This window comes from Theropithecus gelada, chromosome 3 (genome assembly GCF_003255815.1).
Source record: "Theropithecus gelada isolate Dixy chromosome 3, Tgel_1.0, whole genome shotgun sequence".
Taxonomy (NCBI): Eukaryota; Metazoa; Chordata; class Mammalia; order Primates; family Cercopithecidae; genus Theropithecus; species Theropithecus gelada.
Genome location: NC_037670.1, coordinates 77208638 through 77229151, shown reverse-complemented (window position 1 = coordinate 77229151; position 20514 = coordinate 77208638). Strand labels below are relative to the sequence as shown.

General features: G+C 39.2%; 1 protein-coding gene across 2 annotated transcripts in view; it reads right to left on the bottom strand.

Moving 5' to 3' along the window:
* Positions 1-20058, bottom strand: part of HERPUD2 (HERPUD family member 2) — a 57003-nt gene extending 36945 nt beyond the window's left edge. The window contains exons 1-2 of one of the 2 annotated variants that reach the window (XM_025380364.1): positions 19696-20058; positions 19083-19522 (exon numbers count right to left, since the gene is read on the bottom strand). In XM_025380364.1, coding sequence (XP_025236149.1) covers positions 19083-19229 — 147 coding nt within the window. In that variant the 5' untranslated portion in view covers positions 19230-19522; positions 19696-20058. The remainder of the gene's footprint in view (positions 1-19082; positions 19523-19695) is intronic. The other variant, XM_025380365.1, reaches the window with a different exon arrangement.
* Positions 20059-20514: the final 456 nt, after the last annotated feature.

Here is a 20514-nt window from a genome sequence, read left to right as displayed (position 1 = left end):
TAAGTGAGCAAATGTAAGTAACATGTTTCCTTGAGTTCCGTGAGCTGCACTAACAAATTAATTGAACCCTAGGAGGAGGTCATGGGAACCCCTATTTATAAACAGCTGGTCAAAAACACAGGCCACAACCTGTGCTTGGGACCACATATGAAGGGGGGCAGTCTTGTGGGATTGAGCCCTCAACCTGTGGAATCTATCTCCAGGTAGATAGTGTCAGAAGTAAACTGAATTAAAGGACATTCAGCTGGTGTCCTCTGGAGAATTATCTGCAGAACTCCTTGTTGTTGGAGAGAAATCCCCACACATTTTGGTGACCAGACATTACAGAAGAATTCTGTATTGAGTGTTGTGAGAGCATAAGAGAAACTGAGTTTGTTTTTTCCTATATCCTTATAGGCACTGAATGGCCAACTATATGACCATAAGTTGAATGCTAAATATACACTCAATGATTTAATTCCTGCCCAAAATGAATTATGCAATGCTTTATAAATCTTTATAATGTACTTATTACAATTGGAACCTAAAGAAGTTTCTTCAGTAAGTATTACAGTCATCATAAACTATCACTTTTTTACCAGACCAAACATTTAATAGATAGATACTTTTATGTCATATCATCACTCTGCATAAAGGACATCGGTCTCTTTTTGTGAATTTTTTTCCTTTATAAAAATTCTCAAACATACATACAGTTGAGGCAATAAAATGAACCCCCAGGTACCATCTTCAAGAACTCTCAAGTACCCAGCTTCAACAATTACCAAATTCTGCTATTCTTGTCTCATCCATCCCTCATTTCTTTTTTTTTTCTTCAAAGAGAATACTGCATTTTAATCTTTTTTTAAAAAAAAAAAAAGAGAGAGAGAGAGAGAGACAGGGCCTCACTCTGTTTTCCAGGCTGAGGTGCAGTGGCTATTCACAGGTGCGATCATGGTACACACTACAGCCCCGAACTCCTGGGCTCAAGTAATCCTCCCACCTCAGCCTCTGGAATAGCTGGGACTCCAGATATATGCCACTGTACCCAGCTGAGTACTGTATTTTAAAGCAATACGACACATCATTTCTTTTCACCTGTACAAATTCAGTAAGTTTTATAATAACCATAATGTTACTACATTCAACAAATAATTCCTTAATATGTAATATCCAGTGCAGTTCAACTCTTCCCACTTGCCGAAAAATGTTTTTTAAAGATGATTTGAATCGGAATCCAAATAAGGTTCACACACAAAATTTGGCTGTTATGCCTCTTTTAATCTTTTAACAGTTTCTATTTTCAAAAAATTTTTCCCAGGCTATTTACGTGTTGAAGAAATTGTTCATCTCATAGAACTTTCCAGTCTGATTAGGCAAACTGTATCCTCCTGGTATTGCTCAGCATGTTCCTGTAGTCCTGTACAATGTAGTTAGATCTAGAGGGCTGATCAGATTCCAATTCCTTTTTGTATGACAAGAGGACTTTTGACAAGGGGGACCTCAAATTGCACCATTTTTTACCAGAGGAGTCCCTACAAGGTGGCTCCTGCATTTTAACATGACCTCTGTCATCTCTAATAGTAGCTTCCTTGCTCTCAGGCACAAAATGCCCCAGAAGTTCATCTTACACATTCCATGCCCCAGACCTGGAATCAGCCATTGCTCCAGGATTCATGATTCATTTTAATGGGAAATGGTATCTAAAGACCAAAATCTAGGAGCTACGAGTACTGATTTTTACTTGTCATTACTTCTTCAGTAAGCAGAGCTAGAAAATAATGTATTTTTATAAAGAGAAACTTAAATCCTGAGTTCACTATGACATTTCCAATTAAATAGTATTCACTCATTTTATTTGTATCTTCTCACCCTGAAAATCTTTCTTGCTAATGACATTAATAAATACATGCCATTAGCAAATGTACTTATTTGTTTTATCCTACTATATGTAATTTCAAAATAACAATAACAAGATTGTTACTAACAATATTGAACAAAGTTTAAGATTTCTTATTGATCTTCTCTGTCCTTAGGATATAGGTCACTAGGCAAAATACAGTGTTTCAAAGTTACTTGAAATAATAATTCTTGTAACTGTGTCACCATCCTGACGTTTTTTAATTCTTGTGTTTTCATTTAGAGATTTCTCTATTTTTTTTATAATTATATATAACAAAAAATGGCGATAAGGTAAAAACTATAAACAAGGTGCATTCAAAGAGGCTTTAGTTCTGTCCTTGTCCCCTCTATGATTTTGGATTGCCCTTACAACTCTTAACAACAAAGCTGAATACACACATACTCCTATTTTCCTCCTTTTCTTACATAAAAAGTAGTACAATACACTTACTCTATTGCATCTTGTTTTCTCACTTAATAAGCCAGGGAGATTACTGCTTAGCAGCATAAAAATATTTCCCCATTCTTTTTAACAAACGCACAATGCTCCATTATATGAAAGGACTATAGTTTGTTAATGGATATTTGAGCGTTTCTAGGCTTTCGTTATTATGCACAGTGTCCTCCCTTCATATTATTCTATTTATCTCTATATCTTCCCACAGCATCCTGCAACAAGGAGATCATTAATGACATTGATAAAGGTAATCTTGGTGGTGTAGTAGAATAAAAACCTAACTGGAATTGATTCAAGAGAAAAGGAGAGACACGTAAAGACAGCAAATATATACAACTTATAAACAGTTTTGCACTTAAAGGAAGAAACAGGACAACAGCTAGAAGGGAAATGGGATCAAGAGAGGGTCTTGCTTTTGGTTTGTTTTATTCTTTTGTGCTTTTGTTTATTCAAGAGAGAAATAACGTGTTTGTATGCCAATAGGAGTAATTCAGTAGAAAGGAAAAAACTGATGATGCAAGAGAGAAAAACAATTTCAAGAGCAATGTCCTTCAGTAGCTAATAAGGGATGGGGGTCTTGTGCAGAGGAGTTGGACTTACAGCACAATATGACAGATGTAGGTAAAGAAATGATAAGAAACTTATACAATATCCCATCACCAGCACTCTGTGCCTCGACTTCCTTGTCTGTAATATAAGGGCAATAATAGTTTGTATCTCACAGGGCTTAATTTTCGTAACAATGGAAATGCACATAAACTAGAACAGAACACAATGCCTACTGAGTATTCAATTAACATTAGGTGCTAATTTCTAGTACCTGCTCCTCCCACATCATGCAGTTTCATGAGGCTCTAATGAGATTATGGAAAAGTACCGAAAAGTTGAATGACTAACAGCAGGCTGTGTATGTTCATTATGCATAAGAACATGATTTGGATGCTGCTAAAACAGGTTGGGTTAAAGTTGCAATGACTGTCACTTCATGTGATTTAAAAAAAAAAAAACAAAGTCCCAATTCACGTTAGAACTTTGAAGTCTCAGTTTTTTTGTTGTTCTTTTTGGTTTTTGTTTTTTTTGTTTTGAGACAGAGTCTCACTCTGTCACCCAGGCTGGAGCGCAGTGGCACAATCTTGGCTCACTGCAACCTCCACCTCCCAGGTTCAAACAATTCTCCTGCCTCAGCCTTCCGAGGAGCTGGGATTACAGGCATGCACCACCACACCCTGCTAATTTTTGTATTTTTAGTAGAGACAGGGTTTCACCATGTTGGCCAGGCTGGTCTCAAACTCCTGGCCTCAAGTAATGCACCCACCTCAGTATTCTAAAGTGCTGGGATTACAGGTGTGAGCCACCATGCCCAGCCTAAAGTCTCAGTTTAAAATGACATCTATAAACAACAAAAGGAAATCTTTTAATTAATTTTACCTTCTCTACGAGAAAAAATACTTTCATATTAGTCAAAAGAAGTCCATGTCCAAAACATAAGTTATCTAACTTACGCTTTTTTATTTTTAGTGAAAGAATGTAGTATTTACCAACTACTTCAAGATGTTAATATATTATCTGCTTTCTACATGGATAATCTCCATTTTCCTATTAAACTGTAATAGTAATGGAATTTGTCAGATATTTTATCACAAGCATCACTTCTAAGCAAGATAGGGAAAAAATATTCTGGAAAACTCAGTATTTGGGACTACTGATCAAAATATACATAAATGGCGCACACTGACAGTCCTACTTAAAATGTTTACTCCCATAATTTGTTAGTAGACAGGTTTAAAACAAATTTTTCACAGAAACAATAGGTCATTTTCAGTCAGAGACTTCAAAAGCCAAAGCTTGGAAAACTTTGCAATGCAATACAAGTTAAATAAATTTAGGAAAACCATTTAGTTAAAAGTAGAGGTACTGAAATCTCATGATAGCTATAAAGTGATTATCCAGATTATTGATAATATTAATTTTTTATCAAGATAAAAACTCAAAAGATTTTGAGAATTCCTAGTCCTGGAACTATGGGTCGCACACATACAAATAATTATTAAATTTAAAAGCTAGGCACATATTGTATTTAACCCAAAATATAGCTAACTAAAGTAGTATGACTAGTATCCCAGAAAGAGACTGGTAATCCCTTATCTCCAAGTCCTTCTTTTTTAAAACCACCTACACCTACTAAACAGAAAGGTTAGGCAATAGCTAAGCAAGTCCGTCAGCAGTAGGAGGAAAAGATGCAATAGCACCCAGCAAAAGTTTCTGACTTTTGCAAGGAGAAAGAAAGACACCACAGTCTTTATCATTTGCTTCTCTAGAAAAGGAATCAAGGTTTAGAAAAACCGTTAGTAGGCATATGTACATTTCATTCATATCACTGGTTTTTGCCCTGCCAGAGTCTTTGCTAAATTTCTCATCCAATTCTAAACGTTAGGGTTCTTCAGACAAGTCGCAAATTTGTCTCTCTGTCCAAGGCCTCACCCTCTCAGACCCAGATTCATATACCCAACTGTTAAGAGATTTGACATCTTCATATATTTTAACAGGCAACTCAAATTCTACAATGCACTTCAATTCCCAATTCCCCAAATCTTTCCTCTTATTTCTTCCCTATCCTGTAACAACCTGTGACCAACTGTTTAAGCCAAAACCTGGGCATCATCCTCAACTTTTCTTTCTCTTGCCTTGCCTCTCATATCTAACCACTGTCAAATCCTATAGACTCTATCTCCATAAGTCCCTCTCAGATCAGTCTACTTCTTTCCACCTACACTGCCATTACCCTAATCTAAACCATCATTTCTTGCCTGGTCATCTGCAATAACCTTTTAATTGGTTTTCTTGCTTCCATTCTACAGTCAGCAGCTCTAGTGATCTTTTAACAACTTAAATCAGCCAGGCATGGTGGTTCACATCTGTAATCCCAGCACTTTGGGAGGCTGAGACAGAAGGACTGCTGGAGCCCAGGAGTTCAAGACCAGCCTGAGCAACATAGTAAGACTCCATCTCCCCAAAAAAATTTTTTAAATGTAGCCAGGTGTGGTAGGGCATGCTTGTAGTTCCAGCTGCTTGGGAGGATGAGGTGAGAGGATCACTTGAGCCCAGTAGTTCAAGGCTACAGTGAGCTATGATCACTCCCACTGCACTCCAGCCTGGGTGACAGAGGAAGACCCTGTCTCAAACAAACAAACAAAACAAAACAAAACAAAAAAACTTAGATCAATCCTGTCACTCTCTGATGGAGTCCCACTACAATGGATTTAATTCAAATTCCTTTCCATGGCCAGATCTGGCTTCTGTCTCTCTCCAAACTCCCCAGTAGTATTCTTTCCTCCTTATGAGCCAAATTGACATTCACTTAGATCCCAAGCTCTTTTCCAATTCAGACACCCTGCCTGCTGTATTCTCCCCTAGCTCTTACATACCTGACTCTTAATCACCTTTTAGATTTTAGTTTTAAAATCACTCCCTCAGCGAGGTCTTCCTTGACTTATAAATCTACAGTATAGTATTCCCTCTCACACATCCTGTTTATATCCTTCGTAACACAAACCACAACCTCTAATTATGCCAACATGTGTTTTTTTTTCCCTTAAATAAAAGTGCCAAGAACAAAGGGTCCATAGCCATCTTGCTGTCACTGTGTTCCCATAGCCCACTACTGTGCCTCACAGAGTACATGCTAAGTGTAGATTTATGAGGTGTCATGAGTCCAAAACTGCTTACACAGACTTGGAGAAACCACCTAATCTGAAGTTTGTTAAATAAGTTATTTTACATGTAATCAGGAAAAACAGAAATGAAACATTCAGTCTATGAATTACAACACTAACTTAAAACACTTGCTGGTGCTAAATTCATCTGATTCATTTCTACAAATGATACTGATATTAGCAAATTATGATAAAGAAGCAATCATATATTAGTATTGTAGTATTTTTTTCTTTAAATTAGTAGTCAACTTTGAAAAAATGGTTTTATCTTTCCACAGCAAGGTCACATCAATTTTCAGAAATGTAGAACATAAAAATGTAACAAAATTACATAGTACCCCCCAAAATACATAAAGCAAAACAAATATGGGCAAGGATGCAGAGAAACTAGACCCTTCATATGTTGCTGGTAGGAATGTAAAAGGGTGCAGCCACTGTGGAAAAAAGTTTGGCAGTGTCTCAGAGAGTTAAACATACAGTTGCCCTATGACACAATATATGCCCAGTTCCATTGCTAGGTACGTACCAAAAATGATGGAAAACATATGTGCACATAAAAACTTGTACAAGAATGTTCATAGCATCATTATTCATGATAGTCAAAAAAAAGTAGAAACAACCCAAATGTCTATCAGCTGACAAATGGATAAACAAAATATGGTGTATATAAATATATGCACACACGGAATATTATTCAGCCACAAAAAGGAATGAAATACTGACACATGCTATAATGTAGATGAGCCTTGTAAACATTATGCCAAGTTAAAGATAGCAGGCACAAAAATCCATATAACTATGATTCTATTTATATGAAATGTCTAGACTATGCAAATTCATAGAAACAGAGTAGAAAAAAAAAAAGAAACAGAAAGTAGATGAGCAGATGGAAGAAAAAAGAATGGGGAGTGACTGCCAATAGGTATGGAGTTTCTGGGGTGATGAAAATATTCTAGAATTAGATAGTGATTATGACAGCACAACTTTGTGAAGTACTAAAAACCATTGGGTCATATACTTTAAAAGGGCAAATTTTACAGTATGTGAATTATATCTGCATTAAGAAAAACTGTTACTTTCAACTGAATATTCAAATGCCTTCAAATAATCTGAAGTTTTTGGTTTTTTGTAGCCCAGGCTGGAGTACAGTGGCATGGTATCAGCTCACTGCAACCTCTGCCTCCTGAGGCTCAAGTGATCCTCTTACCCCAGCCTCCTGAGTAGCTGGGACTACAGGCATGTGCTATCACACCTGGCTAATTTTTGCGTGTGTATGTATATATACATATGTGTGTATGTATATATGTGTATATATACGTGTGTGTGTGTGTGTGTGTGTATATATATATATATATTTTTTTTTTTTTTGGTAAAGACAGGGTTTTGCCATGCTGCCCTAGTTGGTCTAAAACTCCCCGGCTCCAGTGATCCACTAGTCTCAGCCTCCCAAAGTACTAGGTTACAGGTATGAGTCACCATGACCAACCACAATGAAGTTTTAAAAGGAAAGATATTCTTAACAAAATACTAGCTAACCAAATCCAATAATATATCAAAAAGATAATCTACCATGATCAAGTAGTTTTCATACCAGGGATGCAGGCATGGTTTAACAAACCCAAATTAATAAATCTGATACACCACATAAACCGAATTAAAAATAAGATGATCACATGATCATCTTAACAGATGCAGAAAAATCATTTGACAAAATCCAGCATCGCTTTATGATTAAAACTCTCAGCAAAATCAGCATACAAGGGACATACCTCAATATAATAAAAGCCATCCATGACAAAACCACAGCCAACGTAATACTGAATGGGGAAAAGTTGAAAACACTCCCTCTGAGAACTGGAACAAGACAAGGATGTCCATTCTCACCACTCCTTTTCAACACAGTACTCGAAATCCTAGCCAGACGAATCAGACAAGAGAAAGAAATAAAGGGCATCCAAATTGGTAAAAAGGAAGTCAAACTGTCACTGTTTGATGATTATATGATCATTTACCTAGAAAATCCAAAAGACTCCTCCAGAAAGAAAGTTCCTAGAACTAATAAAAGAATTCAGCAAAATTTCCGGATACAAAATTAATGTACACAAATCAGTAGCACTTTTATATACCAACAGCAACCAAGCGGAGAATCAAAATAAGAACTCAACCCCTTTTACAATAGCTGCAAAAAAAATAAAATACTTAGGAATATACCTAACCACGGAGGCAAAAGACCTCTATAAGGAAAACTACAAAGCACTGCTGAAATAAATCACAGGCAACACAAACAGATAGAAACACATCCCATGCTCATGGATGAGTAGAATCAATATTGTAAAAATGACCCTACTACCAAAAGCAATCTACAAATTCAACGTAATTCCCATCAAAATACCACTATCATTCTTCACAGATTTAGAAAAAAAAATTCTAAAATTCATATGGAACCAAAAAAGAGCCCACAGAGCCAAAGGAAGACTAAGCAAAAAGAACAAATCTGGAGGCATCACATTACCTGGTTTCAAACCATACTGTAAGGCCATAGTCACCAAAACAGCATGGTACTGATATAAACACAGGCACATAGACCAATGGAAGGAATAGAGAATCCAAAAATAAACCCAAATACTTACAGCCAACTGACCTTTGACAAAGCAAACAAAAACAAGAAATGGGGAAAGGACATCCTTTTACACAAATGGTGCTGAGATAATTGGCTAGACACATGTGGAAGAATGAAACTGGATCCTCATATTTCACCTTATACAAAAATCAACTCAAGATGGATTAAGGACTTAAATCTAAGACCTGAAGCTATAAAAATTATAGATGATAATATTGGAAAAACCCTTCTAGATACTGTCTTAGGCAAGGATTTCACAACCAAGAACCCAAAAGCAAATGCAATAAAAGCAAAGATCAACTGTTGGGACTTAATTAAACTAAAGAACTTCTGCAGGGCAAAAGGAACAGTCAGCAGAGTAAACAGACAACCCACAGAGTGGGAAAAAATCTTCATAATCTAATCATCTGACAAAGGACTAATATCCAGCACCTACAAGGAACTCAAACAAATCAGCAAGAAAAAAAACAAAAAATCCCATCAAAAAGTGGGCTAAGGACATGACAGTTCTCAAAAGAAGATATACAAATGGCCAACAAACATATGAAAAGATGCTCAACATTACTAATGATCAAGGAAATGCAAATCAAAACTACAATGCAATACCACCTTACTCCTGCATGAATGGCCATAATCAAAAAAATCAAAAAATAGTAGATGTTGGTGTGGCTACGGTGAGCAGGGAACACTTGTACACTGCTGGTGGGAATATAAACTAGTACAACCACTATGGAAAATAGTGTGGAGATTCCTTAAAGAACTAAAAGTAAAACTACCATTTGATCCAGCAATCCCACTACTGGGTATCTACCCAGATGAAAAGAAGTCATTATACGAAAAAAGATACTTGCGGCCAGGTGTAGTGGCTCACGCCTGTAATCCCAGCATTTTGGGAGGCCAAAGTGGGTGGATCATGAGGTCAGGAGATCAAGACCATCCTGGCTAACACGGTGAAACCCTGTCTCTACTAAAAATACAAAAACAAAATTAGCTGGGCTTGGTGGTGGGCACCTGTAGTCCCAGCTACTTGGGAGGCTTGAGGCAGGAGAATGGCGTGAACCCAGGAGGCAGAGCTTGCAATGAGCCGAGATCATGCCACTGCACTCCAGCCTGGGCGATGGAGCGAGACTCCATCTCAAAAAAAATAAAATAAAAAGATACTTGCACACACGTTTATAGCAGCACAATTTGCAACTGCAAAAACGTGGAACCAACCCAAATGCCTATCAATCAACAAATAGATAAAGAAACTGTGAGATATCTGTATCTATCTATATATCTATATCTATCTATCTATCTCTATGATGGAATACTACTCAGCCATAAACAAGAATGAATTAATGGCATTTGCAGCAACCTGGATGAGACTGGAGACTATTATTCTAAGTGAAGTACTCAGAAATGGAAAACCAAACATTGTATGTTCTCACTCATAAGTAGAAGCTAAAGCTATGAGGATACAAAGGCATTAGAATGACACAATGGACTTTAGGACTCAGGGAGAAAGGGTGGGAAGGGGGTGAGGGATAAAAGACCACAAATAGGGTGCAGTGTTTACTGCCCGGGTGATGGGTGCACCAAAATCTCACAAATCACCACTAAAGAACTTATTCATGTAACCAAACACCACCTGTTACCCAATAACCTATGGAAATAAAAATAAAATAAAGTAAAGTAAAAGGAAAGGAAAGGTATTCTTTAATTTTACAGTAATTGAAAACAGAAAAACTGGCCAGGCATGGTTTCTCACACCTATAATCCCAGCACTTTGGGAGGCCAAGGCAGATGAATTGCTAGAGCCCAGGAGTTCAAGACCAGCCTGGGCAACATAGTGAGACCCTGTCTCTACAAAATATACTAAAGTTAGTTGGGCATGGTTGTGCATGCCTGTAGTCCCAGCTACTTAGTAGGCTGGGGTAGGAGGATCACTTTAGCCCAAGAGGCAGAGAGGTGAGCCAAGGTCATTCCACTGTCCTCCAACCTGGCAACAGAGGGAGAGACTGTCTCAAAAAAAAAAAAAAAAAAAAAAAAACAAACAAAGAAAAGAAAACAGAAAGATTAACTTACTAATTTTTTCATGTGCCTAAACTAGGTAAAAAGTAACACTTGGAATTTTTTTTTTTTTTTTTTTTTTTTGAGAATCTTGCTCTGTCACCCAGGCTGGAGTACAGTAGCATGATCTCGGCTCACAGCAACCTCCATCTCCCAGGCTTAAGCAATTCTCGTGCCTCAGCCTCCTGAGTAGCTGGGATTACACTACACCCAGCAAATTTTTTTGTATTTTTAGTAGAGACAGGGTTTCACCATGTTGACCAGGCTGGTCTCGAACTCCTGACCTCAGGTGATCTGCCCGCCTCAGCCTCCCAAAGTGCTGGGATAACTGGTATGAGCCCCTGTGCCTGGCTGGATATTTTTTATGCCATTAAAAAAAAACTGCCTCTTCAGTTTAAATACCAATGAATTTAATTTAAATATCAGGGCTGGGAGCGGTGGCTCACGCCTGTAATCCCAGCACTTTGGGAGGCCCAGGCAGGCGGATCACTTGAGGTCAGGAGTTCGAGACCAGTCTGGCCAACATGGTGGAAACCTCATCTCCACTAAAAATACGTGGCAGCAGCAGGTGTGGTGGCAGGTGTGGAAGGCTGAGGCTGGAGAATCACTTGAACCTGGGAAGCGGAGGTTGCAGTGAGCCAAGATTGCACCACTGCACTCCAGCCTGGACAACAGAGCGAGATTCTGTCTCAAAATAAATAAATAAATAAATAAATAAATAATTTAAATATCAGGAAAATCATGTGTTAGACCTAATAACAAATGACAATAATCAACTGAATTTTCAACTAGTTATTTTGGTATTATAAGCTACAGCATTAGGAAAAGCACAGATTTTGAGATGTCAATTCAATTTGACTTGTAAAAAGTAATATAATATTATTTACCCAGTCCTGCTAAAAACATTATCTTTTGGCTTGATTAAAAACCCATTTCTGGGCTGGGGCGGTGGCTCACGCCTGTAATTTCAGCACTTTGGGAGGCCAAGGGGGGCGAATCACAAGGTCAGGAGTTCAAGACGAGCCTGGCTAACATGCTGAAACCCCCATCTCCACTGAAAATACAAAAAATTAGCTGGGCATGGTGGCAGGCGCCTGTAATCCCAGCTACTCAGGAGGCTGAGGCAGGACAATCACTTGAATACAGAAGGCAGAGGTTGCAGTAAGCTGAGATCGCCCCACTGCACTCCAGCCCGGAAGACAGTGTGAGACTCTGTCTCAAAAAAAACAAACCAAAACAAACCCGTTTCTATATTAGTTAGGGTAATGACAGTTGCTACGACAAATCCCAAGATCTCAGTAGCTTAACACAATAAAACTTCGTTTCTCAATTTAAAAAACATTGCATGGTACCCTTTTAAAATAAGAATTCAGAAGGCTCAGCATTGACAAACCTAAAAGTACTAGTTAAATTGTCAATTTAAAGATTCTACTGATAAGATACTGGCTCCACAGAGTAATATATAAATATAATTGGCCTCTCCATTAACACCACCACTATTCTTCCTGGTACTCACCCCTACATCCGATAGTCAGCAAATTCTATCAGGTTCACTACTTTCACCACCAATACTTCACCCTAGATGAAGCCTAGTCACATATGGCAGTGCAGAATCAGCCAAATAATAAGACAAAGAACAAGCTGGAAACATCCTGATATACTCTGGCCCAGAAATAGAAATAACCCACTCCAAATAACCAGCTGCTTAACAACTGGCCAAAAAAACCTCTGCTACCCACTTAACAGACATTGCTAAAAACCAAGGTGAGGAAAGCTCACTTGCTGGTATAACAGGTGAAAATAAGTCCTAACCTGGACTTTTTTGTTGTTTCTAAAAGGTTCGTGTATATGCCATTATTGAAAGTGTCTGACCCTTTAATGTTTAACTAAATATCAGAAACAGATCAAATATCATACATCTCTAACACATTTAAATTATCTCCTGCAGTCTGATAAATGAGTTTAAAGCCAACAATTCTATATTTCAAGAACGTCACTTAGTATCAAATGATTAAATTTTTTATGTCAAGGATTAAATGGGTCTTTCAATTATGTATGGCTTAAAAATCATGTTCCTAGTATATCCAACTTCAGCATAATCAAACTTCATATGCTAATTTAAAAATATTAATTAAAAATTTTTTAAATATCTATCATCTTAATAGTTCAGTAAATCAATCTTCAACTTACAGGTTAGTTCAATGAACTATAATCTAGTCCTTTAAAAGCAGTAACTATTAAGTACTTACATAGAGTTCAGTCACAAATATCAAATAGCTTTAAAGAGCTGGGTCCCAGGAAGTACACAAAATATCATTTCTGTGGGAAATGAATTCTGTAAATTTGTACTAGAACACATCTCCTTCCCATTTCCCACTAAAAGCATCCAATCTAAAACCCCTGAAAATTCAGAAACACTATAAATAGAGGCACAGTCACCCAAACTGCCTCTACCCCTTATCTCCTCGCAGTAACAGTAAGCAAAACTGTACATACATAATATTACAGAGTAATGTTCTCTGGAACTCCAAAGAGACATTCCCAGTTTAACTGCTTCCACTCATGGGTGGAGATATATGATATTCACACAGCAAGTGATGTACACCTCTGATGTACAATAGAGCATGTCAAAGTATATGACTATGGTTCACACAAACTGGTAGACTGTGAAGATAGGACAAAGATACGTGCACTGCAGTCTTCAGATATTATGCATCCAATCTTTCCTATAATTTCTCAGAATAAAGAGAAATAACCACACATTAAGCTAAGTGTTAGCACAACAGTAAGGCTGTTATCCATTTATCTGCAGCCTTTAGACAACAAACCTGCCAAACATATACATCTCTTTTTATAGTTCAACTGGTTCTTTTTAGTTTACAAGTATATACCTGAGATGGCCGAGTCCCTAATGCCTTTCTTCATTTTATTATATACAACCATCATATATAATGTGTACGGTAAGTCCAACCTGGGTTCAATTCTAATTCCACTCCTTAGAGTCTGACCTAAGCAAAAAAAAAAATCACCAAGCCTCGGTTTCTTCATCTATAAAGTAGAGCTAATTATAAACCTTACATCATAAGAAGTCTATGTAATAAAGCATATCAAATGCTTATTATAATGCCTGGCACACATGGCAAACACTTAGTAAATGGTAAAGTCAGAGCAGTTAAATAAAAGCATTCTAGAAAATCAAAGCAGAATTTATTATGTTAAAAAAAGTAACTTAAGCTAAAAGTTCTACAAAAATCCTATCTGGAAAGTATTGATAAATGATTAAACATTACCTTGATAATAATGTTATTATATTTTCCAAAAAGACATAAGGCTACAAATAACATTAAGCAGTAAAATTTTAGTGAGCAGTCATTCAAAACTTTTAGTCTGTTTTTCATCAACTTTAACATTCAATTTTATAGTACCCTTTGTTCAAAAGAGGTTTTAAAATCTTGAACTATATTTCCCGGTGACATGAAACCCTCTTAAATGTATTAAAATCTTCTAAGACAATAGTTTTATAAAACAAAATTGTTTTGTTTATGGATTGTTTTGTTTATGGATTAAATCAACAATTCCAAAGTGGTTAAACAAGTAGACTTTTTTAAATGACCTAAGTAAGGTAATAGGAAATTACAAAACTAAGAAAGATAAAATTTCAAATGATATGAGCTATTTCTACCTATAATAAAAGTAAGACTTCTGATTGCAGGCAATTTGGTTATGGAGTGTTATAATCTCACAATAGAACCTATATATACAATTGGTTCTATTCTTGCTTCTTTAATTCTAATAGAATCTGAGAGTAAAGGAACAGTTTGAAAAAACAGCACAAACCTGCCTAGCTGATCAGGAGAGGCAGGTAAGAAAATGACTGCTTAGTTTAACAGCATGAATGGCAAAGACAGAGGAAAACTATCCAGAACTGAGGGACACAATCAAGAGGTATTTTGACCCCAAGACTGAAAAATGGAGAGCCAAGTCATGCAAGCCCCAAAAAGGTTTGCCTTCAAAATTGAATTCAGAGTGAATCAGGTCCACCTTAGTGACTGCTTGTTCACAAGAACAGATACAGTAAGAGAACGAGAAAGGTACCTAACGGGACTTAGAGATTGATATTTTTAAAATTTTCTCTAGGATGATCCATCTATTATCAACCATTTTGATATTTACATCTCTAACAACTAAGTCTAAACTCAGATTAAAGTCTGAAACTCAAGTAAAAGTGGTCTTCTTGCTAAGTATCTTTATCACCAAACAGCAATTACCTAAATTTTAGAATTATTTCACAGTGCAGGCCAATTTCAGGATCTGAAAAGCTAGTCATGAAGTGATGTCAAATGTCATATTACAATACAACTCACAATTATCTATATATTCTATTAATATAAACTAGGGCACTTCCCATTTCCTAAACCAAGTCCTAAAGCAACTATCAATATCATTCAAAGTTAACTCCAAAAGAGCTCAAAACTCCACATCCGAGGTTTTTAATTATGACTTTGTATGGCAACTGCCTAAATTCCTAACTAGAAAACACCTTTCCCTTCATAGATCATTAAGGATCTATAATCTTTTTACCTAATACTGTATTACTAAGTAACATACTAATATAAAACAAAGTCATCAGTGCAAACATTAACTCCAAAAGAATAGTTAAGGCCAGGAGTGGTGGCTCATGCCTGTAATGCCAGTACTTTGTGAGGCCGAGGTAGGTGGATCATCTGAGGTCAGGAGTTTGATACCAGCCTGACCAACATGGTGAAACCCCATCTCTACTAAAAATACAAAATTGGCCGGGCGTGGTGTCACATGCCTGTAATCCCAGCGACTGGGGAGGCTGAGGCAGAAGAATTGCTTGAACGCGGGAGGCAGAACTTGCAGCGAGCCGAGATAGCGCCATTGCACTCCAGCCTGGGCAACAAAAGCGAAACTCCGTCTCAAAAAAAAAAAAAAAGAATAGTTTAAAAAACGAAGCTATCAGAGTGTGATTCTTGTCTGCTTAAAACTGTAAGCAACTCTTGAAGAAAACGTAAATGTCCCTGTGAATCTTTTCTTGAAACAGCTACACATTCCCCTAACCCCTACTCCAGACACAACCATTCCCTTTCTGTGCTCCTATGCAGCACACAGAACACCCCTCCTGTATAACACTAGTCACATACTATTATGGTTATTTACTTACATGTCACTGGATCTGAGCTTCATAAAAGCAAAGGACTCTTACCATCATCTTCACACTTAGCATAAATATTCAAATGCTAGGCCAATAAAATCCTAGTTAAATAAATAAATGAAGACAAAAAAAAATGTGCTTTGAGGGGGAGGAGTACATTTGTTCTAAGTTTACTAGGGGAGGGAGAAGCGCATTTAACATATCCATATGGAGACTGTGATTAGTCAAATCAGTATCTGACCATGAAACTAGGATCCTAGGATTTTACGACTTCACAGAGTTCAGCCAGAATTCCATTAACAGCATATAGACATATGACCTATCCTTGCAGGATCCTAAAAGGACAATCTCAAATTTTCATTCTTTCCCCTCTAGCAGCACCAATTTATTTTCCTAGAAGCCACTGCCCACAGGGACAAAGGCCCTCCACCTACCCCTGACCCATCAGATCCAATTAGAGCAATATTAATGACAGCCATCAACTTTTTACTTACTGGCACACTCCTGTTCCTACAAAACACTGCAGCTCTACTCCGCTAAGTCCACACACTGATAACGAAAGTAGGCATATGTGCAAGGAAGATGCACAAGAAATTATCTCTGTTAAACATAACAGCACTTGAAAACTAAAACACAGAATCAATGTTTAGTCATGGCAGGTGGTCAGAAAAACCTAAACTTCCTTTATAATATTACTTAACAGAAAACTGTTCTGAATTCTAAAAAATGACCTTACAAAGTAAACTTTTAGGACTCCAACTCCTATGTTGAGGACTACCTACGGCTTTGCGATACCATTAAACTGCTGCTCAATAACTGTGATGCTTCAAATCAATTCTGTGATAAGAATGTAAACTTACTACATCTGGTAACTATACAAAGTTTTCAGTGAAATTCTATGACGATAAGCACACATACCCGCGCTGCTCCAGAGCTCCACCCACTCTCAACCTAGAAATGAAAGTTAGCCATTACAATTCACTTAAAGAAAACTTGTCAAAGGAGAAAAAAAGGTTTGCCATGTTAATCATTAATAGGCTGCATAGTATTTGGTTTAGCCTCCAAAAGTGCCTCCAGTGTGGCTATAAGAGGCAGGCAGGTTGTGAAGCAGAAGAGAAGTTCTGCAACAGATCTCATCCTCAGACAGCTAACTAATGCACAGCGGCACTGACATCCTCCACTAGTGATCAGTGCTGCACAGACACACCTCCTGCCAAAAGCAGACCTCTTCAGGGGTAGATAAGGCAGACAGGCGTCCCACTCCCATCTCAGGTACTTTTTTAAAAAAAGAAAGTTTTAGAAAAGTGATAAATTGGTCTATAAACTGCAGACTAAGTCTCCTTTGGTTTAATAGTACAATGTAAATAAAGATCTTGCCTAAGTACATACCAGAGCATATATTTGTTATGAACAGTATTGTGGAAGTCTATGACTTTCAATTGCCTATCCTAAAAACCTATTTTCCACTTCAAAAATGTGTAAAACTAATCATATGCAACAGGAAATATTTTGTAATCAAGATATTTTCAAACAAATTGTTACTCCCTGTGTAAATCTTAACTTTCAAACAAAAGATGTGAATAAACAGGGGCTCTAACTAGTTTGTTTCAAGTACTTAAATTCCTCAGGGTTTTTCTTCTCCTCCTACTAAAAATATTTGTATCACAAAGTACTGATAAACACAGCTAACGCCAACTAAGGGTTGTTTTTCTAAACCTCCTGTTTTTGCAGTAACCGCCCCATTTCTGTGGTTCTTCTGCAAGCCTAAAAGCCTAACTAAACTTAATACAACACTGAAACGGTCATAATTCATTAATATAATATAGATCAAGTGTCTTCCTTAACTTAGGTGCATAAAACAAGTGTTAAGCATAGAAAGCATAGTTGCCTTTCAACGGATCCATGCTTAAACGTGCCTGATTCCAAAAGTATTTCCCACCCTAAAATCCAATCCTTTTCATTAAACAAAAGTTTTAATAAACACTACTTATTCAAGAATTAAAAAATGTATACAATGGAGAATGTGAAAGCCTCACTTTCATATACAGTACTCTACATGACAGTACACTCACTTCTTTTCTAAACTATTCCAAGACTCCTTGATTACCAACTACGTCCTTTCAAAACTGACTTTGGGGACAGATGGAGCTGTACTGTATTTTATTTATTATCTTTGCAATATCCAGACATGATTCAGAATGGAACACAGAACAGAAAAGTCATATGAGAAGAATGCACCAAATGGTGGTGGGGTGGAGGGCAGTTCTCTTTAAAATTAATGTACATGTATCCTCTACAGGAGAAAAATGTTGAAAGGGGTGGTGGTGAAAATGAATCTACTTATAATTCTTTGGTCCTTGAAATATATATAGTAATCTTGAAAGTATAATTTTTATAGGGGTCACATACTTATTTCTAAGAAAAAAAAAAAATCTTCAATTTCTGTTTAAATTTCTGGGTCAAGTGTTGAAAGTAAAAAGGAATGTTAGTCTAAGAAGCAATAAAAGCTCTGATATGGGTTGTAGTGCTTTTATCTTTTTTTTCTTTTTTTAAGAAAGGATATATCTCTCACTCGCATATTAGGTTGATGACTCTAAGTCCAAAGAAAGTGGTCCCTTTTCCAGGTGTGCCAAGTCTTTTTTTTTTTTTTTTTTTTGAGACAGAGTCTCACTCTGTCATTCAGGCTGGAGTGCAGTGGCCCGATCTTGGCTCACTGCAACCTCTGCCTCCCGGGTTCAAGCGATTCTCCTGCCTCAGCCTCCTGAAAAACTGGGATGACAGGCGCAAGCCATCACACCCGGCTAATTTTTTAATTTTTAGTAGAGATGGGGTTTCACCATGTTGGTAAGTCTGGTCTCGTGATCCTGACCTCGTGATCCGCCAGCCTCGGCCTCCCAAAGTGCTGGCATTACAGGTGTGAGCCACCGCGCCCGGCCTTGCCTGCCAATTCTTAAGTCCCTTGACATTTCTGCTTTCTCTTACTAATTAACTGAATCTCATCAGGAAAATATTAATGATGGTTCGAACACTCAGGAGACACAACCTCAGAACTCAAAATATCTCGCGGTCTACCAAAAGAGACCTATTTGATTCAAGACTGGAGGGGAGGAGCAGGAAAAAGGAGGGTACACAGCACGAAAAGCTGCTGGTCAGAGCAGCTGCCCCCAGCTTTTACACACTTACTGGTTTGCTAGGGTAAACGTTAGATAGATGCGTTTTTAGTTTCCCCACGGTCCAGTTCAAGAAGCAGCTAATAGTCTGGTCACTGTATTTCTGATTCGGTGCTTTAATGATGAGGGTCACAGGAATCTCCATCCCACTTTGGTCCATGGTGCCCCCAAAGTCAAAGTCAAGAGGAGCAGCAGTTAACCCCAAAAGAGCCGAGGTGGTCACCGCCGGCGCGACTGGGATGCGGCCAGAAGTGAGTTCTTAATATTCCGTGTCCAAGTCAGTTACAAGTGCACTGGGCGACACGAAGGCCATTGCCGGTACCAAAGATGGACTGAGGTGGTGGCGACGGCGACGGTGGGGTCTGGGTGCTGGGCCGTGGATGCACCTCTCCCCGCCAGGTCCGGGCTCCGCCGGGCTCCAGACTGTGAAGGCAGTCGCGAGGAGAGAGGAAGCTATAAGAAGGAAGGGTGGGAGGGATGAGGGCACGACGGCCGGCCAGGTGTCACTGCCCCGCCCCACCGCGACCCCCAAGCTGAAACGCAACAAGGCCCCTACGCCACGGCCCCGCGGTGCGGGTTGGGGAAGGGGCTGGGCCGCTCAGGGCGGTCAGCCGGGACTGGGGTACCTGAGAGAAGGCCGCGGGGCCCGCCACCGCCGCCCTCCGCGCCCAGACAGGGCCGCCAGCCACACCGTCCGGCGGGGCGTTCTCCGCGGCAGCCGCTCCCTTCCTGCTGCGCGGCGGCGGGCACGGCCCAGCCCCGGGTCTCGCGAGGAGGCGCGGGTGGCAGGGAGAGAAGTTGACCCAAGGGCGCGGCCCGGCTTTCCGCCTGACCCTTCAGTCTGGACAGCTCAGGGTGGCGCAAGGCAGGGCAGGGCCGCGGACGGCCCAGGCGACTGCAGGTGGCAGGAGGGCGGGGACAACAGCCGTTGGGCTGGCCTCAGGCGCGCTGGTTTTGTTGTTACTGTGAGGATAGTCTGGGGCCCCTTTAAGCCGGAACAGGCAGGGAGGAAGTGCGTCACCGGCGGCACGCCCCTGCACATGGCCCTCCTCCGTCGCCGCCCGCCCTGCCAACCGTCCGGCTGCCGCCCGCTGGCCGCGCTCGGGCTGCCCGGGATTCTAGCTGCCAGGCTTCGCGTCGCCGAGCGGCAGGTCGGGCTCCTCGGAGCCTCTCCCTCCTGGCCCTTTGCTCGGACTCGGCCCCAGCTGCCCTGAGGCCTACCCACTAACTCGGCTGGCGCTAGCCTACCCTGTCTTGACCGTACCCTGAAGATTTAAGAAGTCTTTCTCCATCCCAAGAGTCCTCTCTGCAAAAGCTAATGTCCTTCCTGGTGCTGAACCACACTTCTGCTCAAAATCTGTTGAGCGCCGTCTGTCTGCAAAGCAAGGTGCCAGGAGCTTTGGCGGAGAAGCCGTGGGGTACATGCATAAAGAGTACAGGCTTTT